Here is a 23,209-nt window from a genome sequence, read left to right on the forward strand (position 1 = left end):
GGATTGACGATACGTAAATAGCACTTGTTTAAAGCAAGAGGATCAAAGTTTAAAACACAATCCGTTTGTAACAATATACTTTGTACAAACATATGTGTCTACTTGAGATACCTCTGTATCACTGTTTTTATAGAAGATCAACGCTTCTATAGAAAAAAATGGTAACGAAATAACAGTGTACGGAGGTCTGTAATCTTAGTTATCCGGAAGTTGCATAAGGGGTGGCGCGGGCATTACATGATAACGTGATGTTCACTTACGTGGGTGAACTGTTAGATTGTTTGCCATTCGAGTAATATTAAGAAAAACAAGTTACGTTGGTGGCTATATACTTGGAGACATTACACAATATTCTAGCAATTATAACGTTTATAGTATTTTCGTATACTAGAAATTAGAATAAGAAGCACTGCGGTTTAACATTAACCAAATTATAACGGGCAGCCTAGCGAGTATAAATAATAATCCATAATTATACACGTTTACAGTTCGCCGCCGTTTTTCATTTCGTCTCGTCCGTCGTGATACGACCATGGGCGTGTCTGTTGATACCTATCTAAATTTGATACTATCCCGACTTCTTCTTCTTTCTTCAAAAATCACCACACATTTTCTCTTTAAAATAATAATATCACGTTATTAACCCGGACGGGGTAGTCAGAAGCTTTGTCAAATATCGTGTGGTGAAAGCAACACTTGACATTGCTCACATTTTGCTAGAATTATTTAAATTCTACGTAACAAGTGATGATCCTACTGCCGTCTCTTGGATTAATATTTAGTTTGTTATCGGCGTATACACTATATAGCCGGAAAGTCAGACAGAAATATGTCACATAAATTTTTTTAGTGACGCTCAGATTGAAACTGATGACACTTTAGTCAAAGTCCGGCATTGAACCAATAGGTGCAGACTGTCTCGATTTCTTTCTTGTAATTATTTCGATATATATATATGCATGACAAAATATAAGACTTTATTGCAGCTCTACTCCTACTAGCCATACTCTGGTGTTGTATAGCTTATAGTCTACTAAATGAATTTTCAAAAGCGGATCAGTAGTACCCAAAAGTCAAACCCAAACTCATGGTTTGGGTATGGGTTTGACTTTTCTATTTTCACTTTTAGAGGTACTTTTTACGTTGAAAACTAAATCCTTATCAGTTTATAGGGACACATACATATATACATGGACACATACAAATATAATTATTGTTTTGATTAGTCTTCGCAGAAGAAGTCACGAGTATGTCATTGTTATGTTTATAGAAAAATGATTGAAAAAATAAATTTGTTGTAGAACAGTATCCATAGTAATATCTAATATAATGTGAAAGTGTGTTTTTCTGTCTATTTGTACTTTTTCACGATCAAACGACTTAGAGTTTTAATGAAATTTTATTAAACAACAGTAATAAACTACCTTTTATTTAAACAATACTATATATCGCGGGTAACAGGTAGTAAGGTATAAATTAACCAACTTTAAATAATGAATTGTATATTCACAAAACTTTGATTCAATTATCGCCTACACTCATAAACGAATCAATTAGGCAGTTACCTATGTGTGTAATAAAAAAATCTTTTGATCCTATTTACACCAATGATCAAAGTTTCTCGTTTAATCGCAGTAAATAAATTGCTCTAGTGTTTGACATTGACTTGACTATTTTAATAACTGGAAGTAATAGGTACTGCTATATTGCTATATTATTACAGTTACATTTGTAGATAATTGCGGTTTCTTAGAGTTTCTTTGCGCATACTGATTATGCAATTAACTTCTGATGAACTTTTCTCTAAAGAATACAGCATGGGGTTTAGAAGAAATATTAAAGTTCTTAAAGGTCGGCAAAGCGCACGTGGCACATCTGGTGTTTCAGCCGTCCATAGTCATGGTATGGTATCATGGTAATAGGTTATCATCAGATAAGCCATATGATTGTTTGCCTCCATTGCGATATAAAAAAACAATAAATATAAATTTACCATAACATTTGAGAGGTTTGTAGCCTAGTAGTTTACTACCATGAATTACGTCTAAGAAGTCGTAAATTCCAAATGACCGATACCATAAAGAATATGCAAATTTATATTTCTGACCGACCCTCTCCTGAAAAAAACTCAAATATAACAAATAAAATCATTTATTTGTATCAACAAGAGAGAATTTGAATACCTAGCAATATATGGGCATGTCAAACGAAGCGTTCACCACAGCATCAATAGTCGACAATCTCTCTGACTACCTCATATGGTTTAACAATCGTGACGATATGTTTGTAAATATAACAAGCAGGTCAATAAGCATACCGATTTACGAGGTAACGAAAATGTTTTTATGAACCGACAAAGTTCCACTGGGAACTGATTGATACAAGTGGCTATAAACCGGAACCTAAACATGCCGTTCATTATTAGAGCTATAAAACATAGTTTGTATAGAGCTAGACTAGCAGCTACCTACTTATTTTAAAAAATTATTTACCCACAAAATATTTTGTAAATTTAGTAGACAATTATTTCTACTTTACAAAAGCTATCATATTCTTGTGATCTTGACGCGAAAAATATTTGTATATTCCGTAAAATAATGAGAGCGACTTTGTAAAAAATCATCATCTGATTCAATTGCCAAATGGTTTACTAATATAGTAGGAAACAAAGGGATAGTACTTTAGTTCTATTTTGCTTTATAACCCATTGCATTAACACCCCATTGTGGAAAGGGCACGTCTTTCCCCATAAGAGGATATCTCCTCGGAAATGTTGACACACAGGAGTTGTGAGGTTTCATTACTATTTTCCTTTAGGTGGTATATAGTATAAGTACCTGTCATTCCATACATATGATAAAAAATGTTCAAATGAAAACGGTCTAATATTTAGGAAATCTTTCTGAATCATCATTCACATGTGATGTTCTACTCGCGTGCTGTTATTATGACAAGCAAATTCTCAATTTTGGTCATCTGACAAATACGCTATAATTCAAAGTCGTAATCACCCGGATCTATGCCAGAGAATTCACAAAATAGACCTTGGAGCAACGACGCTTTCTATACGAATGCCGATGCATCTAGTAGCGTCCCTTCAGCTGAAAGGGTGCTACATTAGTACTTGAAACGATGTTATTGGCTACATAATTTTTATCCATGTTCGTCTGTGTGTGACGCGCGAGTTGGCGATGTGTCTAAATTGCGACATCAGTGTGGAACGATGTCAACGTGGTTCTGGGTATGTCCAATTTGTAATTTCATGGAGCGTTGCGAATATGTACATACAATTTTGAAGTTTGTACAGAATTAGGCGTTTGTTGTATATACCTACAGCGAATAATTATTTATAAATGATGAAATTGCAAGAAGCTGTAGGTATCAGACAAACACGACGATTGGCTAGCACAAAATGAATAGATAGAGTGATCTGCAAACAGATATAAGGGAACTTGTACCTACCTACATCTAATTTTTGTCGTCCTCGGCGGTCTAAAGATTTAGCACGAGGCCTCATATCCTATGATAGCGGGTTCGGTTCACAGTACAGACATTTGAATGAATGATTATGATTGTTTGTTTTGGTCGGGGTTTTTTCATAGTGTATTATGTATATGTATGTTGGGATTTCTATCAGTTGTTTAGTACCATAACATAATTATTTTAGCTTCGAACTAGATGGCGCTGTGTGATTTGTCCAGCCATATATTACCTAGTTTAAAACTAGCTGTTTCACCTTCTTTAAATTTCAAATTTTTTTTTTGTATAATTTCATTAAAATTTATCACTATTTTTGGTGCGAAAGGTTAACAAACATTCATCCATCCATTCATCCACACTCACAAATTTCCGCGTTTATAATATTAGTAAGATTTACACTTTGAAGTGTTTTTTGGTACATCACTAGAATATCACTGGGTAGTATTTAATTGGTTATTATTACATTTGGTTTTAAATGCATTTAATATTTGTTTCGCAATGTCCAATGTGACTTTAAATTATTGGCAATTTATCAACTGATCGTAATTAGTCTTTACAAACATACAAGTACTTAGATGATGAAGACGATATAAAATCATTCGGATTTGTTTATTACAAAAAAAGTAATAATTTAAATAACCAGTATGCATTTCTGTATCCTATTTGTTTTCTTACAACTACTACACGAATTTCTTTACGAATTACAGAAATATAAATAAATACTCGCGTACATATCAAACATTCATCTACTCGTGTACTCTCTTGTACCGTTAGTAATAATATGTAATATTATGTTATCTGTGGTAATAAGTATTATATACAATGTGTTTTTGTATAATATACAGGAATAGTCGTAAATATACTACACTAAACCAAATCCCGGCGTTATTTATGGCAAAAACTATGTAACTATTAAATAAATGGCTATAGGTACAGTATTGTTATACTGTGGCACAATTAAAATATTCAACCTTCTAATTTTTACGTGGTTTATAAAATAGGAAAGCCTTAACTTCAATCCAGCGACATGATTTCGAATCTGGCAAATACTATAAACTTTCTGTAACTATTTATGACTGACTCCCCGATGATGGAAACAACTACTAATCTGAAATAGGCTCACCCTCTGTTGTGTTGGATTTATATATACTCGTACCGAGCGAGAGAGAAAATCAAATGTTGCGTTTACCACTACGTCGACAGTTGACCGTTGGTCAAGCTATCCATATAAAGATTAGTATTATACACTAGCTGTTACCCTCTGAGATATCTACTTATTTGGGGTAAAATAATGAATGAATTGTAAAGAAACTTCACAACAATATAGCTTATGTATCAGAATAACACTTAGGCTATAGATTTCTGATGAGTGAAGCTAGTAGGACATATATTGTATATGAAATTTGTATTTAGATCGATACAAATTTCATAAAATCCATTTAGTCGTGAAAGGCTTAGAAGCAGACAAGTACGCTTTCGCATTTATAACATTAGTTTGGCTGTATAATATTTTTTATATAATCAAGTTTGTTATTGTATCTTATCAGATGATGCAAATGTTGTTTCGGTTCATTCCAGTGGTTGCCGGGCGGTGGCTGCAGTGAGGCCGGCGAGGAAGTGCGCCGGTCCCGCGGGAAGCGTATCACTCAGCGGCGAGGAGCCATCAAACACAATAAGTTAGTATCCATCCATCCAGGTATATTAATATTTATTATTATTGATAAATATATATAATAATGTATACCGAACCAAGTCGTATGCGCAAATACTTCCATGGGGTTTTTCAAGTATGATATATTAAGACTTGTTATGGGTGGGAAACGCGTAGTGACGCCCCCTGGAGTTTTAGGCGTCCATAGGCTATGATAACCGTGTACCATCTTAAATATTAATGTATGCAAGCTGCTTTGTAATTTGTCAGTTTGAAGCGTGCAATATAGAGGCGAAATTACAGATTATTGTGATACACCTTTACAAGCTACCGCATTATATCACAGGAGTTACATAACAATGTTTATTATATGTCTAGGGCTTTTGTTTATGGGTGGTCCATAAATCACGTAATATTTTATTAGTATTTTTCTCATGGTCATGCCTTATATCATATCTTGCCATACTCAGTAGGTAATTACAGTTTTCAACCGGAAACGTAGGTAACAAAGCGAACGGCTGGAATAGGTGAGACAGTATCCTTGCAAGTGGCAAACATACAATAGATCTATTGTTGAACACGAATCTCATAGTTTCATTAGTAGATTAGATAGTTCATTTAGAACTTTATTTTATGGCTTTAAAATTATATTGCAATTCAAAGTATTCTCTATTAAACACTAGGTAATTACAATCCTATTACTATTGCAAATAGTTTTATAAAAAAATTACCTCGGTAACACACATAAAATACATCATCAACATAACAACAGGCTACCGTTCTATTGTTGAACATGTATCTTAAAGCTTCATCAGTACATTAATTTAGAACTTTATTACAAGGTATTGAAGTACATGATACCGACACAATTAAAAAAAGGTACCTAATTACAATCTTTCTACTACGTCATGTCGTTCACGCCTCCACATGTGTATTGTGTACTTGCATGCATTCTCGTGTTTCGAATTCTTGGCTCCGAATCCTTGGAACGTCACAATATGGACTCACCTACATACGTTTACTCGTTTTTAATTACCTAATTGTCTATGAAAAGTATTGGATTCTTTCTTAAAAGCGAGTGTAGTTAGCTTTCTTTGATATTAGCAGCGAATCTTTGATATTACAGAACAAAACATGTATTTTACTAATTGCTGTTGTGTAACATGAATTTTGGATTTTCTATATAAAACGAAATGCTTCATTCCTTGTTAACTTATCTATATATATATTCTTTACAAAGATGTATGTACTCGTCATACATCTTTGGTTTTTTTTATAAAAAATAATAATATATCCTTTACGTCAAATTTGAGACAGACTGATAGACTTTGAATTTATAATATTATATATATATAATTTAGTTTAGTGCTATCTATACTATTGTAATTGCAAATTTACACTAATTATGAATGTTAGCGAAAGAAATACAATATTTTATCCCTAACTACAAAGTTATGCTATTGTAGTTTTGTAAATTTATATTTATAGGGTTTTCTATTTAGATAAAAATAATAGTATATATTTAATTAGAAGAAAAACTGTTGTGAAAAAGAACGTTTTATTTCTGTGTGTTTCATTTTCGCAGTATTTTAATATCTACTGTTTTCATTTAAATAAATATACCTACCTACAAAAAATAAGGGAAAATTAAAAAAAGTAATTGATATCATTAACTTTTGTAGTTATTATATAGTATATTTAGTATTGTAATCTAATAAGAAATAAGCTGTGGCGTCCCGTGAGAGTATAAAAGGGAAGATCCCCAGATGGCACACTCAATCTACGAGTATATGAGTATAAAAAACAAGAAAATTATAATATTTTTTTTAATTTAATCCCCAGGAGAAATAATACTACTCCACTAAAAATAATATCTTTCAATTTGCAAGAGGTACATATTATCCTTTCGTGTTTCAGAGAACACGAAGTGAACGGACACCGATTCGTGGCGAAGTTTTTCCGCCAGCCAACATTCTGTGCTTTCTGCAAAGAGTTCCTTTGGGGCTTCGGGAAGCAGGGATACAGATGTGCGGTGTGCCAGACGGCTGTGCACAAGCGATGCCACAACAAACTGCTTGGAAAATGTCCAGGGTCGCCAGCTCATTCGGAGTCCACTGTGGTGAGTGGTGAGAAACTTGTTACTTTTTTATGTATGAATTAATGGCTAACAAGCTTAAGACTACCCAGGTGGAAATAGTAACTACTGACTATTTTAATGAGTACCACGGAGAATACCTTGTTTATTAAATCCCGTGGTACTATGGGTTATCATACCTGAGGACTCTTTGTGTCTTTCCTTTTTACTCTATGATTTTACTTCCGTATCTATCCCTTCAAACAATCATCATCTGCTTCTTCCTTATCCCATTTATTTGTGGTCGGCGTAATATGTTTTTCTCTTCCATTCATGTCTGTTCGCAGTCATCTCGTTATATTATTATATATTATATGGTGAGAAAGAGAGTAATCCCTTTCTCACCATATCATCTTTCACATAGTCCATTCTATCCCTTCAAACAATACTCTCATATAAAGAGAAAACTTCTTACCATACTCTTTTGCAATAATAAAATAAATAAATAATTTTTTTGAGTGAAAACAATATATAAATAATAATATGTTCAATGTTAATATACTATTATAAGGCATATGTCTCGGTAAGTACATGTCTGATAATATTTATTTTTAGTAAATACAAATTTATATTTTCAAATTTAAAACATTATTATTCATGTAGGTCTATTACACACTCTCATCAGGATCAGGATATACAACATATATGTATATATATAGATATCGTCAGTTCGGGATTATTTTGAGATGAGAAGAACTGACAAGAAACTCTTCTCGTATTCTTTTCAAATAAATGGTGAATTACTTTACTGCAAAAGCAAATAGTCTAGGTAATCAGTGTTCGTAACCCGAATAGACCAGTCCCCATAAGCAGCACCCATTCCCGAGTATGACGGATGAGCCACCTATCATTGCATACATATCTAGAAATGTGTTTGTATTATTTGCATTGTTGTCAGTACTTACGGGAGAGGTTCAAAGTGGACGTGCCTCACAGATTCCGCCCTCACCAGTTCATGTCACCCACTTTCTGTGATCACTGCGGCGCACTACTCTACGGATTTTTCAAACAAGGCTTGAAGTGTGAAGGTACCAAACTATTAATACTTAACTTATAAAAATATATAGCAAAAATTAAATTGCAAATAATTGGCAATAACGTTTTACTAGTTATCAATTTTCTATTCAATTGTAATTTAATCTATAAACATTAATTTACAATTGAATAGAAAATTGATACAAATAAGTAGTAATTTAACATTGATCTTGACTCTAGTTAAGGCTTCGCAATCGCTGTAATTAATATTTGCATAGACAAAATATATTTTATAATATTCACAGTAGGTATTTAGATATTGCATGATTTGTACACATTATATAAACGGGATATTTACAATAATAAAAAAAAAATTATAATACTATTTAAGAGCTCCCGATATTTCGACGCTGGTAGAAAAGTCCGGATCACAGGTGGTCTGGAGATGGACTATTTAGATCAGACAAATCTATGTAACCGCTCCGTTCATTCTGTCTTTTCTTACCGTCATTACACTTACCACTGGAAAACACGTGATAGTCACGTGAAAAAACTGACTATAACACTTCGAACTTTTAAACCATATCTAGCTCATTAAACTTATTTTTAACTGTACCTAACATTGGATTCCCGTCCTGGAAACTTTGATGAGATCTGGTGAGCTTGAATTGTTTATATTCACCACCATGTCCAGTTGAACCGTACCATGACGTTCGTAACTGAATCGAAACATCGGAAGCTTTTAAAGAATATTATCATAGTAAATATTCAGTTTATATACACTGTATAACTATAAAGATCCTTGATTTTTTTTATATTGCATGATTTGTATTCCAGTTGTTTGTAATTTTCTCTGAAACCAGTGACTAATTTGAAATGAGGAAAATGGACCATAGTCCATTTTCCTTATGTTTCTGTACAGGGTTAGTCGTAAAAATGAAAATCAGTGATGGTATTCCTAATGCTGAACATCGATTCTGCAAGAACAAAGGATGAAGTTAGTATGACAGTTTTAAATGACTTAGTGTATGCCAAAGTAATAAATGGAGCTTTTTTTTTTACTATTCTAATACTGTTGGCCACAGCTGGCCTTTATAGCTGGCCTTAGGACTGAGTGTAGACGGCATTCTAAAATCGCTTTAGGACACATGGAGCGGCTGAAGGCAAAACTTCTGCCGGACGGATGGGAATAAAGAGATTAAAAAAACTGCGCAGTCTCTTTATTTTGAAAAGATTAATATGATTTTTAAAGTTTTTAATTTTTTCTTGTTGAAAGTGGTAAAATTTTGTGAGTTTTTATCTAGCTTTTGACATAATAACCATTACAATTAACCCTGCACCAGATTTATAATTGCTTGACTCACTTTTCATTAACTATCTAAATTAAAATATGTTTATATAGTTGCAAGATATTCGATGATTGTTCATATAATGAAAATGAATACACAATAAATGTTAGGGCACAATATTCATTAACCTGTTAAACAAATAAGATAGAACGTACCTATCTCATTTGTTTAACAATTTACAATATGTACACAATTAAAACATACATATCACAGAAAACTTGCTACAGTTACATCATCAATTCAACCATATTCACACTATTGAATACTTTTGCGTGTTTAAAGATAAAACAAGTGGCAGTTTCAATATGTACTTTCTTAGGTAAATGCTGGTAATATAATCTTGTCTTTATTATTATGTAGTATATTTTTGCAATTACATTTTAAACCTTTTACCTAGTAATCTGACATTTCTAGAAAGTAATACGTATATCTATTCTAATCTGGATAACAATGTATTAATGCAGTTTATTGGGTCTTAACATAATTTAATGGAAAATAAAATATTTTATTGACCGCTATCTGTATGCCCGAGAAAGTGGAGCCAAAGTTTTATGGCGACTGGGAAATAGAACACAGTTGCGAATGACATGAGGTACTTTAGATGTATTGCGTTATATATATATTAATTATAATTATGTAGTGTTTTTTTATAATGTCTATATGTTTATAATATGTATTGTATGTTTTAAAATTGTTTCATGCCAATGGGATTTTTCTACTATCGAGTTAGACTTGTTTACCTAACAATATAGAAATGTAATGATCGACCACCGGTCCAGCATATTCTGGCCTAAAACCTAACTATATATTTATGTACAGTATTGTATACTATAAATAGTAAAGGCAATATAAAATAGTACTGTGTATATATTACATAGATATCAAATATGATCTCTCAAAAGCGTTTGATTGCGTCGACCATAGGACTTATGAAATTAGAGAATTAGAACATTATGGAATTAGAGAACTTTTCTCTAATTCTATAATGTTCTCAGAATTCACAGGATCATATATACGCGATAGAATTTAAGTAGTAGACGTTAAAAGAAACAAGTATTACACTATAAAAACTGTTCATGCCTGTTGAATTTATGTCGACAAGTAGTAAGTATTCAGTGTTCAGTACCTAGTATTTGGAATAGGATGGTGTCCACAGCAACTCTTCATCTACTCACACATGACCCCGTCAGGATTGGATTGATATGACGTCAACACAGTAATATGATACCATGGAACTCCGACGTATGAAGCAGAAAGACGAACAAGAATGTTTTTATAACAATGCAATCTCAGCCTGTTTCAGTTTAAATTACCGAATATATTAATTTTTATCGGGATTATTTCTTCTGTTACGGATATTGTATTAATTGACGAAGACAATGAGTATAGGCGTTTTTCCAACATAAGTACTAATGTGTATCTATCCCAAACAGGATTGATGTGTAAGGCGCCAAAAGATGACAAAGAAACGCATTTTTCTGTTTATAATATTATTGTATCTAACTGAATACTCTAATAAGATACCATATCTTGGTGAATTTGCCACGATGGACAAACTGACCTGACCTCATGCTCATCTTGTCATCTTCCACTGGTGCCCTGCCAGCGTAAACCGTTAGCGCAGGCGGGTGCACCATTCCATTATCATACACAAAAAAAAAAATACTATGGTATACAGCGATAGGTACTGATAGTTGCATCCTATAACAAAAAGAGTAATATATCTCTGTGCTACACATGGTTCACAGACAAAAATGCTGTCAGATGAAATGAATGTTTACTGTTGCGATTCTCACCATAAAATTTACTGACATACGAGTATACTATTACTAGCTGACCTATGCTACTTTGTCGGCATCAAATTTGACGTTTATCAAATTTGACGTTTATAAATATTTTTTATAACTTTTGTGTTGAACGTTCGATTTAGTTCGCTTGAATGAGTCACAATTTTCAATCATTTATAATACTTTCGCGTTAATAAAAAATGAAAACATGTATGTTCTTTTACAGAATTTTTTATCTGTTTGTAAAATAAAATTTAAAAATATCTGCTTTTAGAAATGTGAAAAATATTAAATATGACCTTCAATATTTAAGCAATTTGTACAATAAATATATATTACTTACTTTATTTTTATACTTATTAGATATTTTAATAAATTTTAGATATTTAAATTAACTAAACATGGCTTTTTAAATAAAAGAATGTTTCTCATCCGTAAAACTTTGTTTTATATTCAAGTAGGTATTATGTACAAAGTACCTATACAATATTATTTTTGTAAAACTGATGATATGTATCACTCCCACATCCGTCATTTCTGTGCGGAACAAATACAAAGGAATGATGAATACAATTTATTAATAGTTACATTACTCACCTGCATATTTTTACTTTCATTATTTTTAAAATTAGTGTTCTGTGTCGCAATTTTATGACAAGGAACGAAATCCATGTTATAAAGTTACACAAAACAATTATTTATTACCTAATGTTTTTAACTAACTGGTACAGTTCAGTTCGTTCGGTCGATTTGAGAAAAGTTGGTAAGAAAGTCAACTGATATATTGTTGTACTGTTTTAGATATTGAATATAAGGTAACGTAAGCAAAAGGTGCAACGCGAAGAAAAGCCCAAAGAAACGATAAATGGATACTATATAGCTTTATAACTGCCAGGTGACAGTAGACGAGGAAAACACATGGTAGCTAAACTTAGTAGACCAAAAAATAGACAGGGGCAAGTTACCCTTTTTTAAGTGTATATCCTGATCCATCATTCATTGTCTTCAGATACGCAATAGAGGTGTTTCTACAGAGTGCTCCAATATATAGTTTGTAGATATTATACATTGTATTCGTCAGCAAATAAACAAATAACAAACATAGAGATCGTAAACAATTACATCAGCAAAGAACTTTTAATATTTTGAACATCATAAGAAAATATAATAACTAATTTTTACTCCTTGACAGCAGTGTAACTATCAATAATTCACGTAAATACTATACAGTATACACTTGCTTAATTATATTGTTTATAATAGACACAATATTAAATATTCTGAAAATAAATGATTTGATTTGATTTGAACGTCTTAGAATATTCTATAGAGACTAGTTGCATCTTCATTAGGTTATAAAATAGTTTACAAAATAGCATATAGTAAGGATCGATCAACTTTAAATCATATGTATATAAGAGTAACAGATCAAAGTCAAAGTCAAAGCATTTATTTAATTAGGGTATTTTCTGCCACATATACAATTCTTTTTTTTATCTTTATTCCTTCAGTTTGAGTAGCTACTTCAGTTGAAAAGAACAAGAAACTCTATTGGTATATTTTTATTATATTGACTTCAGCAAAACAATAAAATTGACACGTGATTAAGTCATTACGATTGTTTCGTCTTTATATTTTTACAAAAGTGTTTATTGTTTACATGAATTTCTATTGTCGAATTATTAAAACGAAACCTGTCATCTGACAAATACTAGTATGTAAAAATGAAAACTACCTAATGTTGAACAATAGGTCAAAACAAGTATGAAAATTTCCTTCCGAAAACATAGGAACAGTCACGTAGTTATTATTGTTCGCATAACATCATTAATCAATCACCTGGCATGCGGTGAGACGACGGGCGGCGTTGGGCGGCCGCGGTGGGCGGGGCGTACCTGATGCGCGGTCGCCTCGTCCGGCAGCGACTCTTGTCAGTCTGCGCGCGAATCCGTGCGGGATGCGGTAATTGTCGCGGCGCTCGCGCAACATACGTCACTATGCCTCTATATTCCGAGCACATTTCGAACATGTATTACGGTGGTTCACCTTCTTACACCAGTTCGCCTTACGGTCACAGTGCATCACTTGGATCGTCGTACAGTGCCCCGTATCTCAATCCTGGATCTAGTTACAGTACTCATTCCTCGCTCGGCGGATACTCTCGAATACCACTTACTACGAGATGGATCACTTCCTCTGGCAGAAGCTACTCGCCTATGCTTAGTACTATATCGGAAAGAGGAACATCCAGTCCAGTTAGGATCAATAGTCCGAGACGAATACCCATCATGACGAGGACTTATGGGACATCTAACTATACATCGCGTCCTATTAACATAAACACGGCTGACATTGATGTGTCAAGGGATAAATACTGTAATAAAAGGAAAAGTCCATCGCCTACGGTATCTCCAATCAGAGATATCTCGAACGATGATAAAGATAGTAGCCCATTTATGCCACGAGTTGACGGAAAACCTGAAACAGGTATTGATTCATCACCGGGGAATAAAAGAAGTACAATAAAACGTGGAAGAACAGTTGTGAGACTTCATACTGTGAAAAGAAAGGAGAGAGACTCGCCTCGTAAGCCAGTAAGTACGGAGGAGCCTAAGACTAATAATGAAGAAGAGATTACTAACGATGATTCTGGTGAATCTTTAAAGTGGAGAGAAAAATTATCTGAGGATCTTATATACAAAGGAAAAATTATTGAAAAGAAAACTCTAGGAACGAAATTAGTAGAAAAATTTAAACTAAAAGATAAAGATAACTGTGATAGTTTCATTCAAAAACCACAAGTACAGGACAATATACAAAGTTTATCTGAAGTGGCATCTCAAAGTATAGGATGTATTGCAACGAAATATCCAGCGGACAGAAGATGCTCAATGGAATTATTAGCTGAGCAAGCAGATTTATTTGATACATTAATTAGAGGAGAAAATCTAAGTACAGCGACATTAGATTTGACAAAAGTAGGAATTGAAGATGATTCAAAAAATGCATTAGATGCCATTCAATCTATAAAAAGAAAAAAAATTCATGACACAAAAAACCCACTAAAAACAACGAAATCAGATCATTCATTACACAATAATTTGCGATCATTGAAAGATCACAATGATAATAAACAGTTGACGAAGCGACGAAGCATAAAAAAATCGTCTTCTGGGAGCAATATTTGTAGATTACATTCTATTACTGAATTTCCTAAAGAACAAATACTTAAAGATTTACCTGCAATAGATGAAAGTAGAAAATTGTCGATAAAACGCGAGACTGCTGAATTAAAACCGAAACTAAAAGCTAAAATTACGTCATCTGTAGAAGTTTCGGCTCCAACTAGTCCCTTGAAATTTAAAGTAGAAAATGTCACAATTGAAGAAAAACCCCGTTCACCTAAAAAAGAAATAATGTTCAGTAGCGCTGTAGATATAGAACCTACAACATCCGAATATATGACTAAAAAAATACCTACTAATGGTATAAATGTAAAAAATAGTGGTATTCCAGAATCACCTGAGCCGGATGATTGTAATTTTTGGAATAAAATTGGAAAGAGAGAAACTGTCTATTTATTAAAAAGAAAACAAAATATTGAAGAAAGCAAAGAAAAGCATAGAAGAGCATTATTTTGGTATCCCGAGGAAGATATAGAGGATGATATTGTAAGTGATAAAGAACAAAAAAATGAAGGCTGCTTTAATAACGAAGATGTTTCTTCTGATTCAAATTTAGCAGTGACAAAAAGAGAGTCCGTCTCATCTGCATCTTTTCAATTGATTGATGCAAATCCAAATAATCAAAGTATTATATCCGCTGAAGTAAATATAAATCCAAATAAAATCGTTGATAATAAAGAAAAGACTGAAAATAAAGAAGATTATATATCATTGACTTCAGAATCAGTTTCAAAAATAAATGAATTGCTTAATAAAAATATTATACCTATAGATAACGATGCGATTAGTAATTGTACAAAATCCAATTCTCTTAACCGTAATTCAATAAAATGTGAAGATGTTAAAGAAGATATAATTAAAATTTCGGATAGGACAAAAAGCACCGCAAGTCATAATAATATTGAAAATAATATGAAAATTGAACCGTTACTTTCTAACGAAATTAAAAATGTTGATACAATTACATCACAGAATAGTAAAGTAGAGACAACTGATTTGAAAGAAAAACCACAATCTGAGGAATATACAAGAACGCAAGAACAAAAAATAGTACCAAACATTATGAATACAAAAATTATTACTTCGGAAAATGCCAATGAACCTAACAATATAAGTATAATATTGGATTCGAAAAAGTCTCATAAACAACGGGAAATTGATAATATAAACGTAGACGAAACTGTATCAGAAAAAATTAAAAGAAGTAGCAAGAAATCTGACAAAGGAATATTTTTAAACAAAAAGTCAGAAGTAACATCTGAAAATTACATAACAGTAACCGAACAAAAGGTAAAAGATAATTTGACTGAACACAAAACAAGTGAAAATGTAGAGGATAAACAAGATAATATACTGAAAACAAAAAATACACTTACTCCTATTAAGGCAAAAGAAACAACAAATAATGACTCTATATCGAATAAACAAAATGAAACAAAGAAGAAAGTATCAGATATTATTCCAAATGTTAATAAAATAAATAATTTCGTAAAAAAGTTAGACAGTCCAGAAATAAAGAAAATAGATACAGAAAAGAACATAAAAATGAAAATTAAAGAAAGCTGTACTCCTAAACCAAGTGATAAAAAAGATAATAAATCAATAAAGAACGCTGAATCCAAAGATATTCAAATAATAAAAGGTATTAATGAAATGTCGAATAATGTCACTTCTTCTGATCAAAATAATAAGACCAATAACATTTCTGATAAAGATATTGATAACAGTATCACAAAAACTGTGGACATTTCAATCGGTCAAAATACAAATGACGCAAATCTGAACGTAAAACCTGAAAATATTTCTGTTGAAACCGAAAGCTCAGAACCAGATAACATTCCAAAAGAAAATAAACTGCTATTCAATTCAGAAGTGATAAAGACAAAAGAGGATATCAGGGCTGAAAATAGTTCTGACACAAATGTACAACAAATGGATACTAGGAACCCATCTTCAAAAGATGTTGTAAAATTACCACAAAATCCGATTCGTAAAAAACCCGTAAAGGATGAGCCAGCCCTAAAGCCATTAATAGCTACCCCACGACCTCTTCAAAAGAAAGTACCGCAAGTAATCCAATCTTCTAGTTCTTCTGACACTTCTTCGGATGAAGATTCATCAGACGAAGATGAAGATGACGAGGACTCAGAAGAATCAGACACAAGTGCAGGTTCTACGGAATTTTTCGAATGTGAAAATAATCCAGATGGTAGAACTTCTACTGGTTCCAATGATTCTGGATTTGATTCATCAGCTCCAACCTCGCCCGCTGGATTCGTTCAAATCAAAAAAGGTAATCATATATAATATTTTATTAATCTTAATAAACACAACACGAAACACGTGTGGAACATTATATTACTCTCACATAAGAACCTTAGGTACGTAGTCATCTGCACTTGTATGTAATTCGTATTTTTTTCGTATGCACGCTTGCTTTTGCACGGCTTAACAGCAAATTCCGGAAGATCAATTTTCAAAAGTTTTAGCTAGGCGATATGTTATTACTTTGTTTTAGACTGTGATGTAAACTGCCATCGAAAGTGTGAAAAACTTACCGCTAACTTATGCGGAGTGAATCAGCGACTTCTCGTGGAAGCATTAGCTTCGCGCCCTGCGTCTAAACGAGGTGGGTGATAACGTAGTCCAAGAGTTCAAATTTTCAAAATCGTTGAAGTCAATATTATTTCTTGAACGATTTTGTTAATAAAGACGAGCGTCACTGCTACGTCAGTCGTCCCGCTCAAAATAAAGCTATGTTTTATTGGCTAGCTATCGTCTGTAATGGTTATTATTAGATGCACGTGTAAAAATATTCAATATGATAAGTAACGTTTCAACAGTTTAATAAAAAATATTATACTTAAAACTACTAAAAAAACTGAGTCCCAGTCTAACTTAATTTAAAAAACAATTAAAAATTATTTTACAAAAATGTGGTTATTGGCATCAGTCGTCAAAATTATAATTATTGCGCGCATCAAAAACAAAATACATAGAGAAATATATAAAAGGCTAAAATAATATCGACTGCTAGATAAAGCTAACTGATAACAATAAACCTTATAATACATGGGTATTTTATGACTTGCCAATGAACTTTTCCTTACCTAATAAACATTATCAAAACAAAAAGTTCATTGGCTATAATAGATAGAAGGGACATAGACATATTACTAATATTGAATTGTACGGATATTTGTTTATGTCTAAGACTACATGTTGTGTGGGAGTACGATGCGGTTGCTATTGTTTGGATATAAGCCAATTACTCGTCTCACCTGTACAAAATTAATAGGAACACAACCGTTACAATGCTGCAGCAAGGTATAGGGTACATCTTCGTAAACAGAGGGTGACATACAATCGGTAGCTGACAATGTAGGTCGGTGACTTCTTATAAATACATGAATTTACGAGAATGATTCTCGTCTTTTATCTGAATTGGCTTTGAATGACAATTTTTTTCAGGTTGTCTATTATCTGCTTTCATAGCACGTGACATCTTTTTCATTATTTGTATCCTTATTTATAAAAGAAAATACATTTAATCTAGTAATTATCGAGTGTGATATTGGAAAATATTTTGCATGTAGGATCTTAAAATATTGAATTAAGATTGTAACTAAAATCTATTTACAAGATTTTATTAGACGTTACTTTCGGTTAGACGGTAAACTATAAGATAATTTTAATTCAATTTTATCATCTGAACTACAATAATATATTGTTTTATGTGATTGATGCCAACCATGTGATGAATTGATCGATAGTACTATTTTAATAAAATCTAATCGAGTAGATGTTTGGCTATATTTCAATCGACATACGTTTTTATTTCCGATACAATCGCTACCTATTTCAACTAATGATTCACTGACTAAATTTATTTTTATGCAAATGTCCCTGAAGTCATTGAAAAGTTTTACAATAAAGCTATATATCTACCCAGTTCTAGATCAGTTTCTTATAAATGAAAACTATTTAGACACACACCAAAAACTATTAAAGAAATGTTACTGTACCACTAAGTCAGAAATTAAAATAAGAAAGATATTGAAATTTCTTATGTGGAAAACAAACATACATAAAAAAACTATGTTGCTTAATAAATTACAATTTTATTTGAACAATTAATATGCCAAGTGCATATGAAGTATTGAAATTGTTAATTAATTTGATGAATTTTATACCTGTATTCGCTATTAGAGAACATATTACTATTAGTTATGTATGCAGGTGGTGACAGTCCTGGGACATCTACGGGTGCGCCAACGCAAGGCGATACCCACGATTTATTGGAACAAGAACTTGGTAAGAACGAGTCTGAAAAAGTCTGGTAGATATTGTAATGTTTTGTAAGCACACATTAATTGTAATTGTGAAAATAGTGAATAATAATTAGCAGTAGAAACGTCTGTTAATTATAAGTATGTACATGACTGATTCTAATTACCTTTCGAGAGTATTGCCCGTTTTGTAACATTTTTTTACTAAATTATAAAACCGAACTGAATATTATAATTGAACGAATAAAGTATATTCGTCCATAATAATATAAAGTACAATAATACATATTACAATACTATTATTTCTCAGACACTTATACTACCTATACTGTATTTTCATTTACATGGAATAAAATGTTCTGAATAAATATGTACCTTTGGTAACAAAGTAAAGATACAACGTCATCGCTACTTCTCCATCTCATCTCATAACAAAGAAACTCAAATGAATTGGTGTAAGAAACTAATCCTACTTTAAAGGAAATCATATATCATTTATCGCTCAGAGGTGAGTCGGGTAACAGTAGGTTTAATTCTTCTCACTGAGAAAACTAGCATTGGCATAATAATGGTTTGTACATAGTCATGATTATAATGATATGACATAGTGGGATTATATTTATAACGAATAGTTTGATGTAAATTTGGTACTGCTTGCTGCCACTAACACGCACACTTAGTTTGCATAACTTCATCATTTTCATCTTATATTATTAACTTGAGTGCTAAACGAATATATTTTTTAAATATATTGTTTTCACTTTCTCTGATGTATCTAGAAACTATGAAGGTATGAGATTATTTTACAATCTTTAAGTTTCAATTGCTTGAATAACAAACACGCTACTCAATAAATTCTATTTATAGAAACATTTTTAGTTCACAATAATAAATCGCAATAATTCTTGACACAATTGGCAAAAAGCAAATTGTATTTCGAAAGCGTTTATAAATAACATAGCTAGTCAGGACTTTCATCGAAAGCGCTGGTGTGCTGTGCCTCGCGTTTCGTGTTCCACTTCAGAGTATAGGATTCCGCATTCTCAGGGCAGTATAATATAGTCACTATACAAATTATTACTTTATTTTTATACACTTCCGTGATGTGCTGTTAGATACAGTCGTTATGTTGAATGTCTTGGGTAAGATCATGTAAAAACAACACATGTCTAGATGTATATTTAAACGAGTCAGGGTTCTCTACAATATTTTAAATCAGTTGATAGTTACTATACAATAACTATCTATAAATCTGAAGCTATATATAAAGCTGACTGGTTTCTAGTTAATATCAGAAAGTACGAAGTACCATCAGATTTGATAAATCTTTAACTTTTATAGGTCTAGAGTAGTATTAAATTATTGTTTTAAAGAACGTGGGCTAGGCATATCGTGTATCTAAAAAAAGCAGGCGAAGTTCCATATAACAGTTAATGTTATATTATGTAAAAATTATAAAGACCTTTAAACAAAGGTCTTTATAAGACAAACGTCTTGAAGAGATTTAAATTAAATTTGACACTTTATTGTAAAGTAAAGTTCAAAGTACAGCAATGGCAGATAGTCGTACAATTCAGATTGAATTGCACTTAAAACTCCATACATTGTAATTAAAGTATTATGGCAGTCCCAGTCTACACGATTGAAGAAACATAGTTGCCTCAAACACCTGCAGACATATTTTATTGACAAATATATTAATTATATACTTATTCGAGAAATTGACTGCGATTTGTCAACAGGTATTGATTACTAACGATCAACATATTGAACTATTAATATTGAATTTATATCTATAGACAAGCAATAGTAACAAACGTGTATACGGTAATTAAATGACCTTAGATCAAATGGACAACAAGAAGCAATGTTTTGGTACGAAAATATTGCAAAAATAAAAAATATTTTCAATTGAAATTAATTTGTTTTTAAAATTACGTCGAAACTCCTTCATGAAAGTAGTAAGACAAATTTAGAATAAGGCAGTTCAATGTTTGGTGTTATTTTTTCATTATGAGGTTTTATTCTTATCAAATTATTACTTTATGTACAGGCAACCTCATAGAAATTGTTTACAAGCATACAGGTAATATATTTACTAGCACTTCCATATGTCATCGCCCCGCACGGAATCTCACGGAATCTAATTCCAATAATCCCCAAAAATATACGTAAAGTCTTCACTCTCAATTAAATTATTTTTCTTTAAACGTTATCCTATGGTAATAGAAGCTTGTTATCTTTTACAATGTTCTTATCATCATGTTATCTTTTGCAAAGTTCTTTTCTAAACTGTTATAAATCAAAAGGACTATAAATATATAGGAGCAAACTTCTAAGGATGTAATAAGTATGAAGAATAAATCAAGAAACCTTCCCTTTAAAAAATAAAGATACATTCATTTATTACAATAATAAAAATATATTATTCTCGTAAGTACAATGACAATCTAACAATCTGCGTCAACATTAATATACGGCATCATTTGGCTCATTTCGATGACAATATCGGCTTCTGAAGTACTTATGTTACTACTAATATATCTACATATAAATAGAATGCTTATAATAAAACTCAATGCTGACAAAACAAACCCAATCAATAGCAACAATCAATGTGCCTATGTCTTGAGAGATAACATAACATCTATCCAGTAATAAATACAAGAGTATACATACCTATAAGCAGTAGTATATATACCAACGTGATAGGTATAAATTTTGTATATTACTAAAATAGCAAATACATTGTAATCCGTGTGATTTCTCTCATGTGTTGCCATTCTTGAAAAATTACGTCCATGTATCCACGTAATTTCCTGCCATATCTCACTTGCAAAACCGGAATATGGTTTATAAAGCTACAATATATTAATAAGGAGATATGACAATTTAGTCTTCAGCAATAATAATGCAATGGTCATGGGCATCATAATGTATTCTGCGATGTTCTTTTTTTTATTTTTATTGTTAGTGGTAGCTGACCAGAACGAAAATGGGGACAAATGGTGATGGTATTCCAAATCCGCGGAAGGATTAATGAATCGGTTGAAGGCCGACCTGACGGATAATATTTTAGTCTCTAGGGCACTGTTCTCTGCTGTTCATGTATTGTAGTATAGATATGGTTATTACTTTTGTCAGCTAGGTTTCACACGTTTATCTATACATAATATAAAATGAAGTAACTTCCGTTCTCGGTTCTCTTAGATCTTTTAAACTACGTAACGGATTTTAATTTTTAGCAATAGATAAAGTAATTCAAGATGAAGGTTTATGATGTCCGTGCGATGTCGGGGCAGGAAGTTGAGAATAAATTGATTAACATCCAATTTATATATTGTGTCTATGTAAATGATTTCATAAATAAATGCAATCACTGGACATTCCAATTTATTTAAAGCACTTCTGGTATCACGTGCTGTTTATGGAATTTTACACATATATACATGACTACTTTCGTAATAAGAAAGTCCCGAATTATACATTGCAACCTTGATATTGCTCGTCGCTGCTAATATTTTTAGCGGTCGCGATCTCACCCGAGGTGAAAGAGAATTAATATGTCACACATGCTGTACGCAAATTATGTCATAGTACTATGGCGAAACGTAAATACTTGATCTTGAATTATGCAGCCGATGACCTCACTGATGACTCTAGTTCGAGACAACAGCCATTATGTCTGAAGACTATACATACTCATGAAAAACAAGTTTACTCTGTAAAAAAGTATAATACTATAGCTGAAGAAATTTGTTTATATTTTATGTACTTAATTTGTATTGTTATAGTCGTGACCAAGTTAGTGTCCTGATATCCATAGTATTTCTATCAACCATTCAAATGAAACAGAACAATAACGTTATTATTTTACCGAAGCTATTACTAATATCACATACTCGTAACAACTAGATTTCGTTTACTTATTTGAGATAATAGATAGTACCTATATGTCCGTTTTCGTGTTACAATCTATCTTCGTCAAATATTAATAAAATCTTGATCTGTTTAGCCGTTAAAAGGTAAACTCACAAACAAACTAGAAGAGCAATATAAAAATATATAGTTTTAAATTCCAAGAAATGATAAGTTTTATGATTAAAAAATGGTACCACATCATAACACACTTTATATTTATAATATTAGTAAGGATTTGTCAGAGCAATATACTATAAAAAATTATAGTTCAATTTACCGAGATTTATTTATATATGATTTTAGATAAGTATGTTAGTATATCAAAAGAAAGGATGATCTAGGTCTCGCAACGATGATGAGAAATGCTAAATGCCAGCACACGTGTGCCAATAATTCATCGCACGCGGAATAGAGAACTAAAGCCCAGTAGCAGTCAGT

General features: G+C 32.0%; 1 protein-coding gene across 2 annotated transcripts in view; it reads left to right on the forward strand.

Annotated features, from left to right (window-relative positions):
* LOC131843649 (putative protein kinase C delta type homolog) overlaps window positions 1-23,209 on the forward strand; it is a 43,542-nt gene that overhangs the window by 2,784 nt on the left and 17,549 nt on the right. For both annotated transcript variants that reach the window (XM_059192330.1, XM_059192329.1), the window contains exons 2-6: window positions 5,059-5,156; window positions 7,049-7,250; window positions 8,164-8,293; window positions 17,080-17,190; window positions 18,801-18,875. In XM_059192330.1, the coding sequence (XP_059048313.1) occupies window positions 5,059-5,156; window positions 7,049-7,250; window positions 8,164-8,293; window positions 17,080-17,190; window positions 18,801-18,875 (616 nt within the window). The remainder of the gene's footprint in view (window positions 1-5,058; window positions 5,157-7,048; window positions 7,251-8,163; window positions 8,294-17,079; window positions 17,191-18,800; window positions 18,876-23,209) is intronic.

The sequence above is a fragment of the Achroia grisella genome, unplaced genomic scaffold (genome assembly GCF_030625045.1).
Source record: "Achroia grisella isolate CSIRO2021 unplaced genomic scaffold, CSIRO_AGI_Agris_v1 utg327, whole genome shotgun sequence".
Lineage (NCBI taxonomy): Eukaryota > Metazoa > Arthropoda > Insecta > Lepidoptera > Pyralidae > Achroia > Achroia grisella.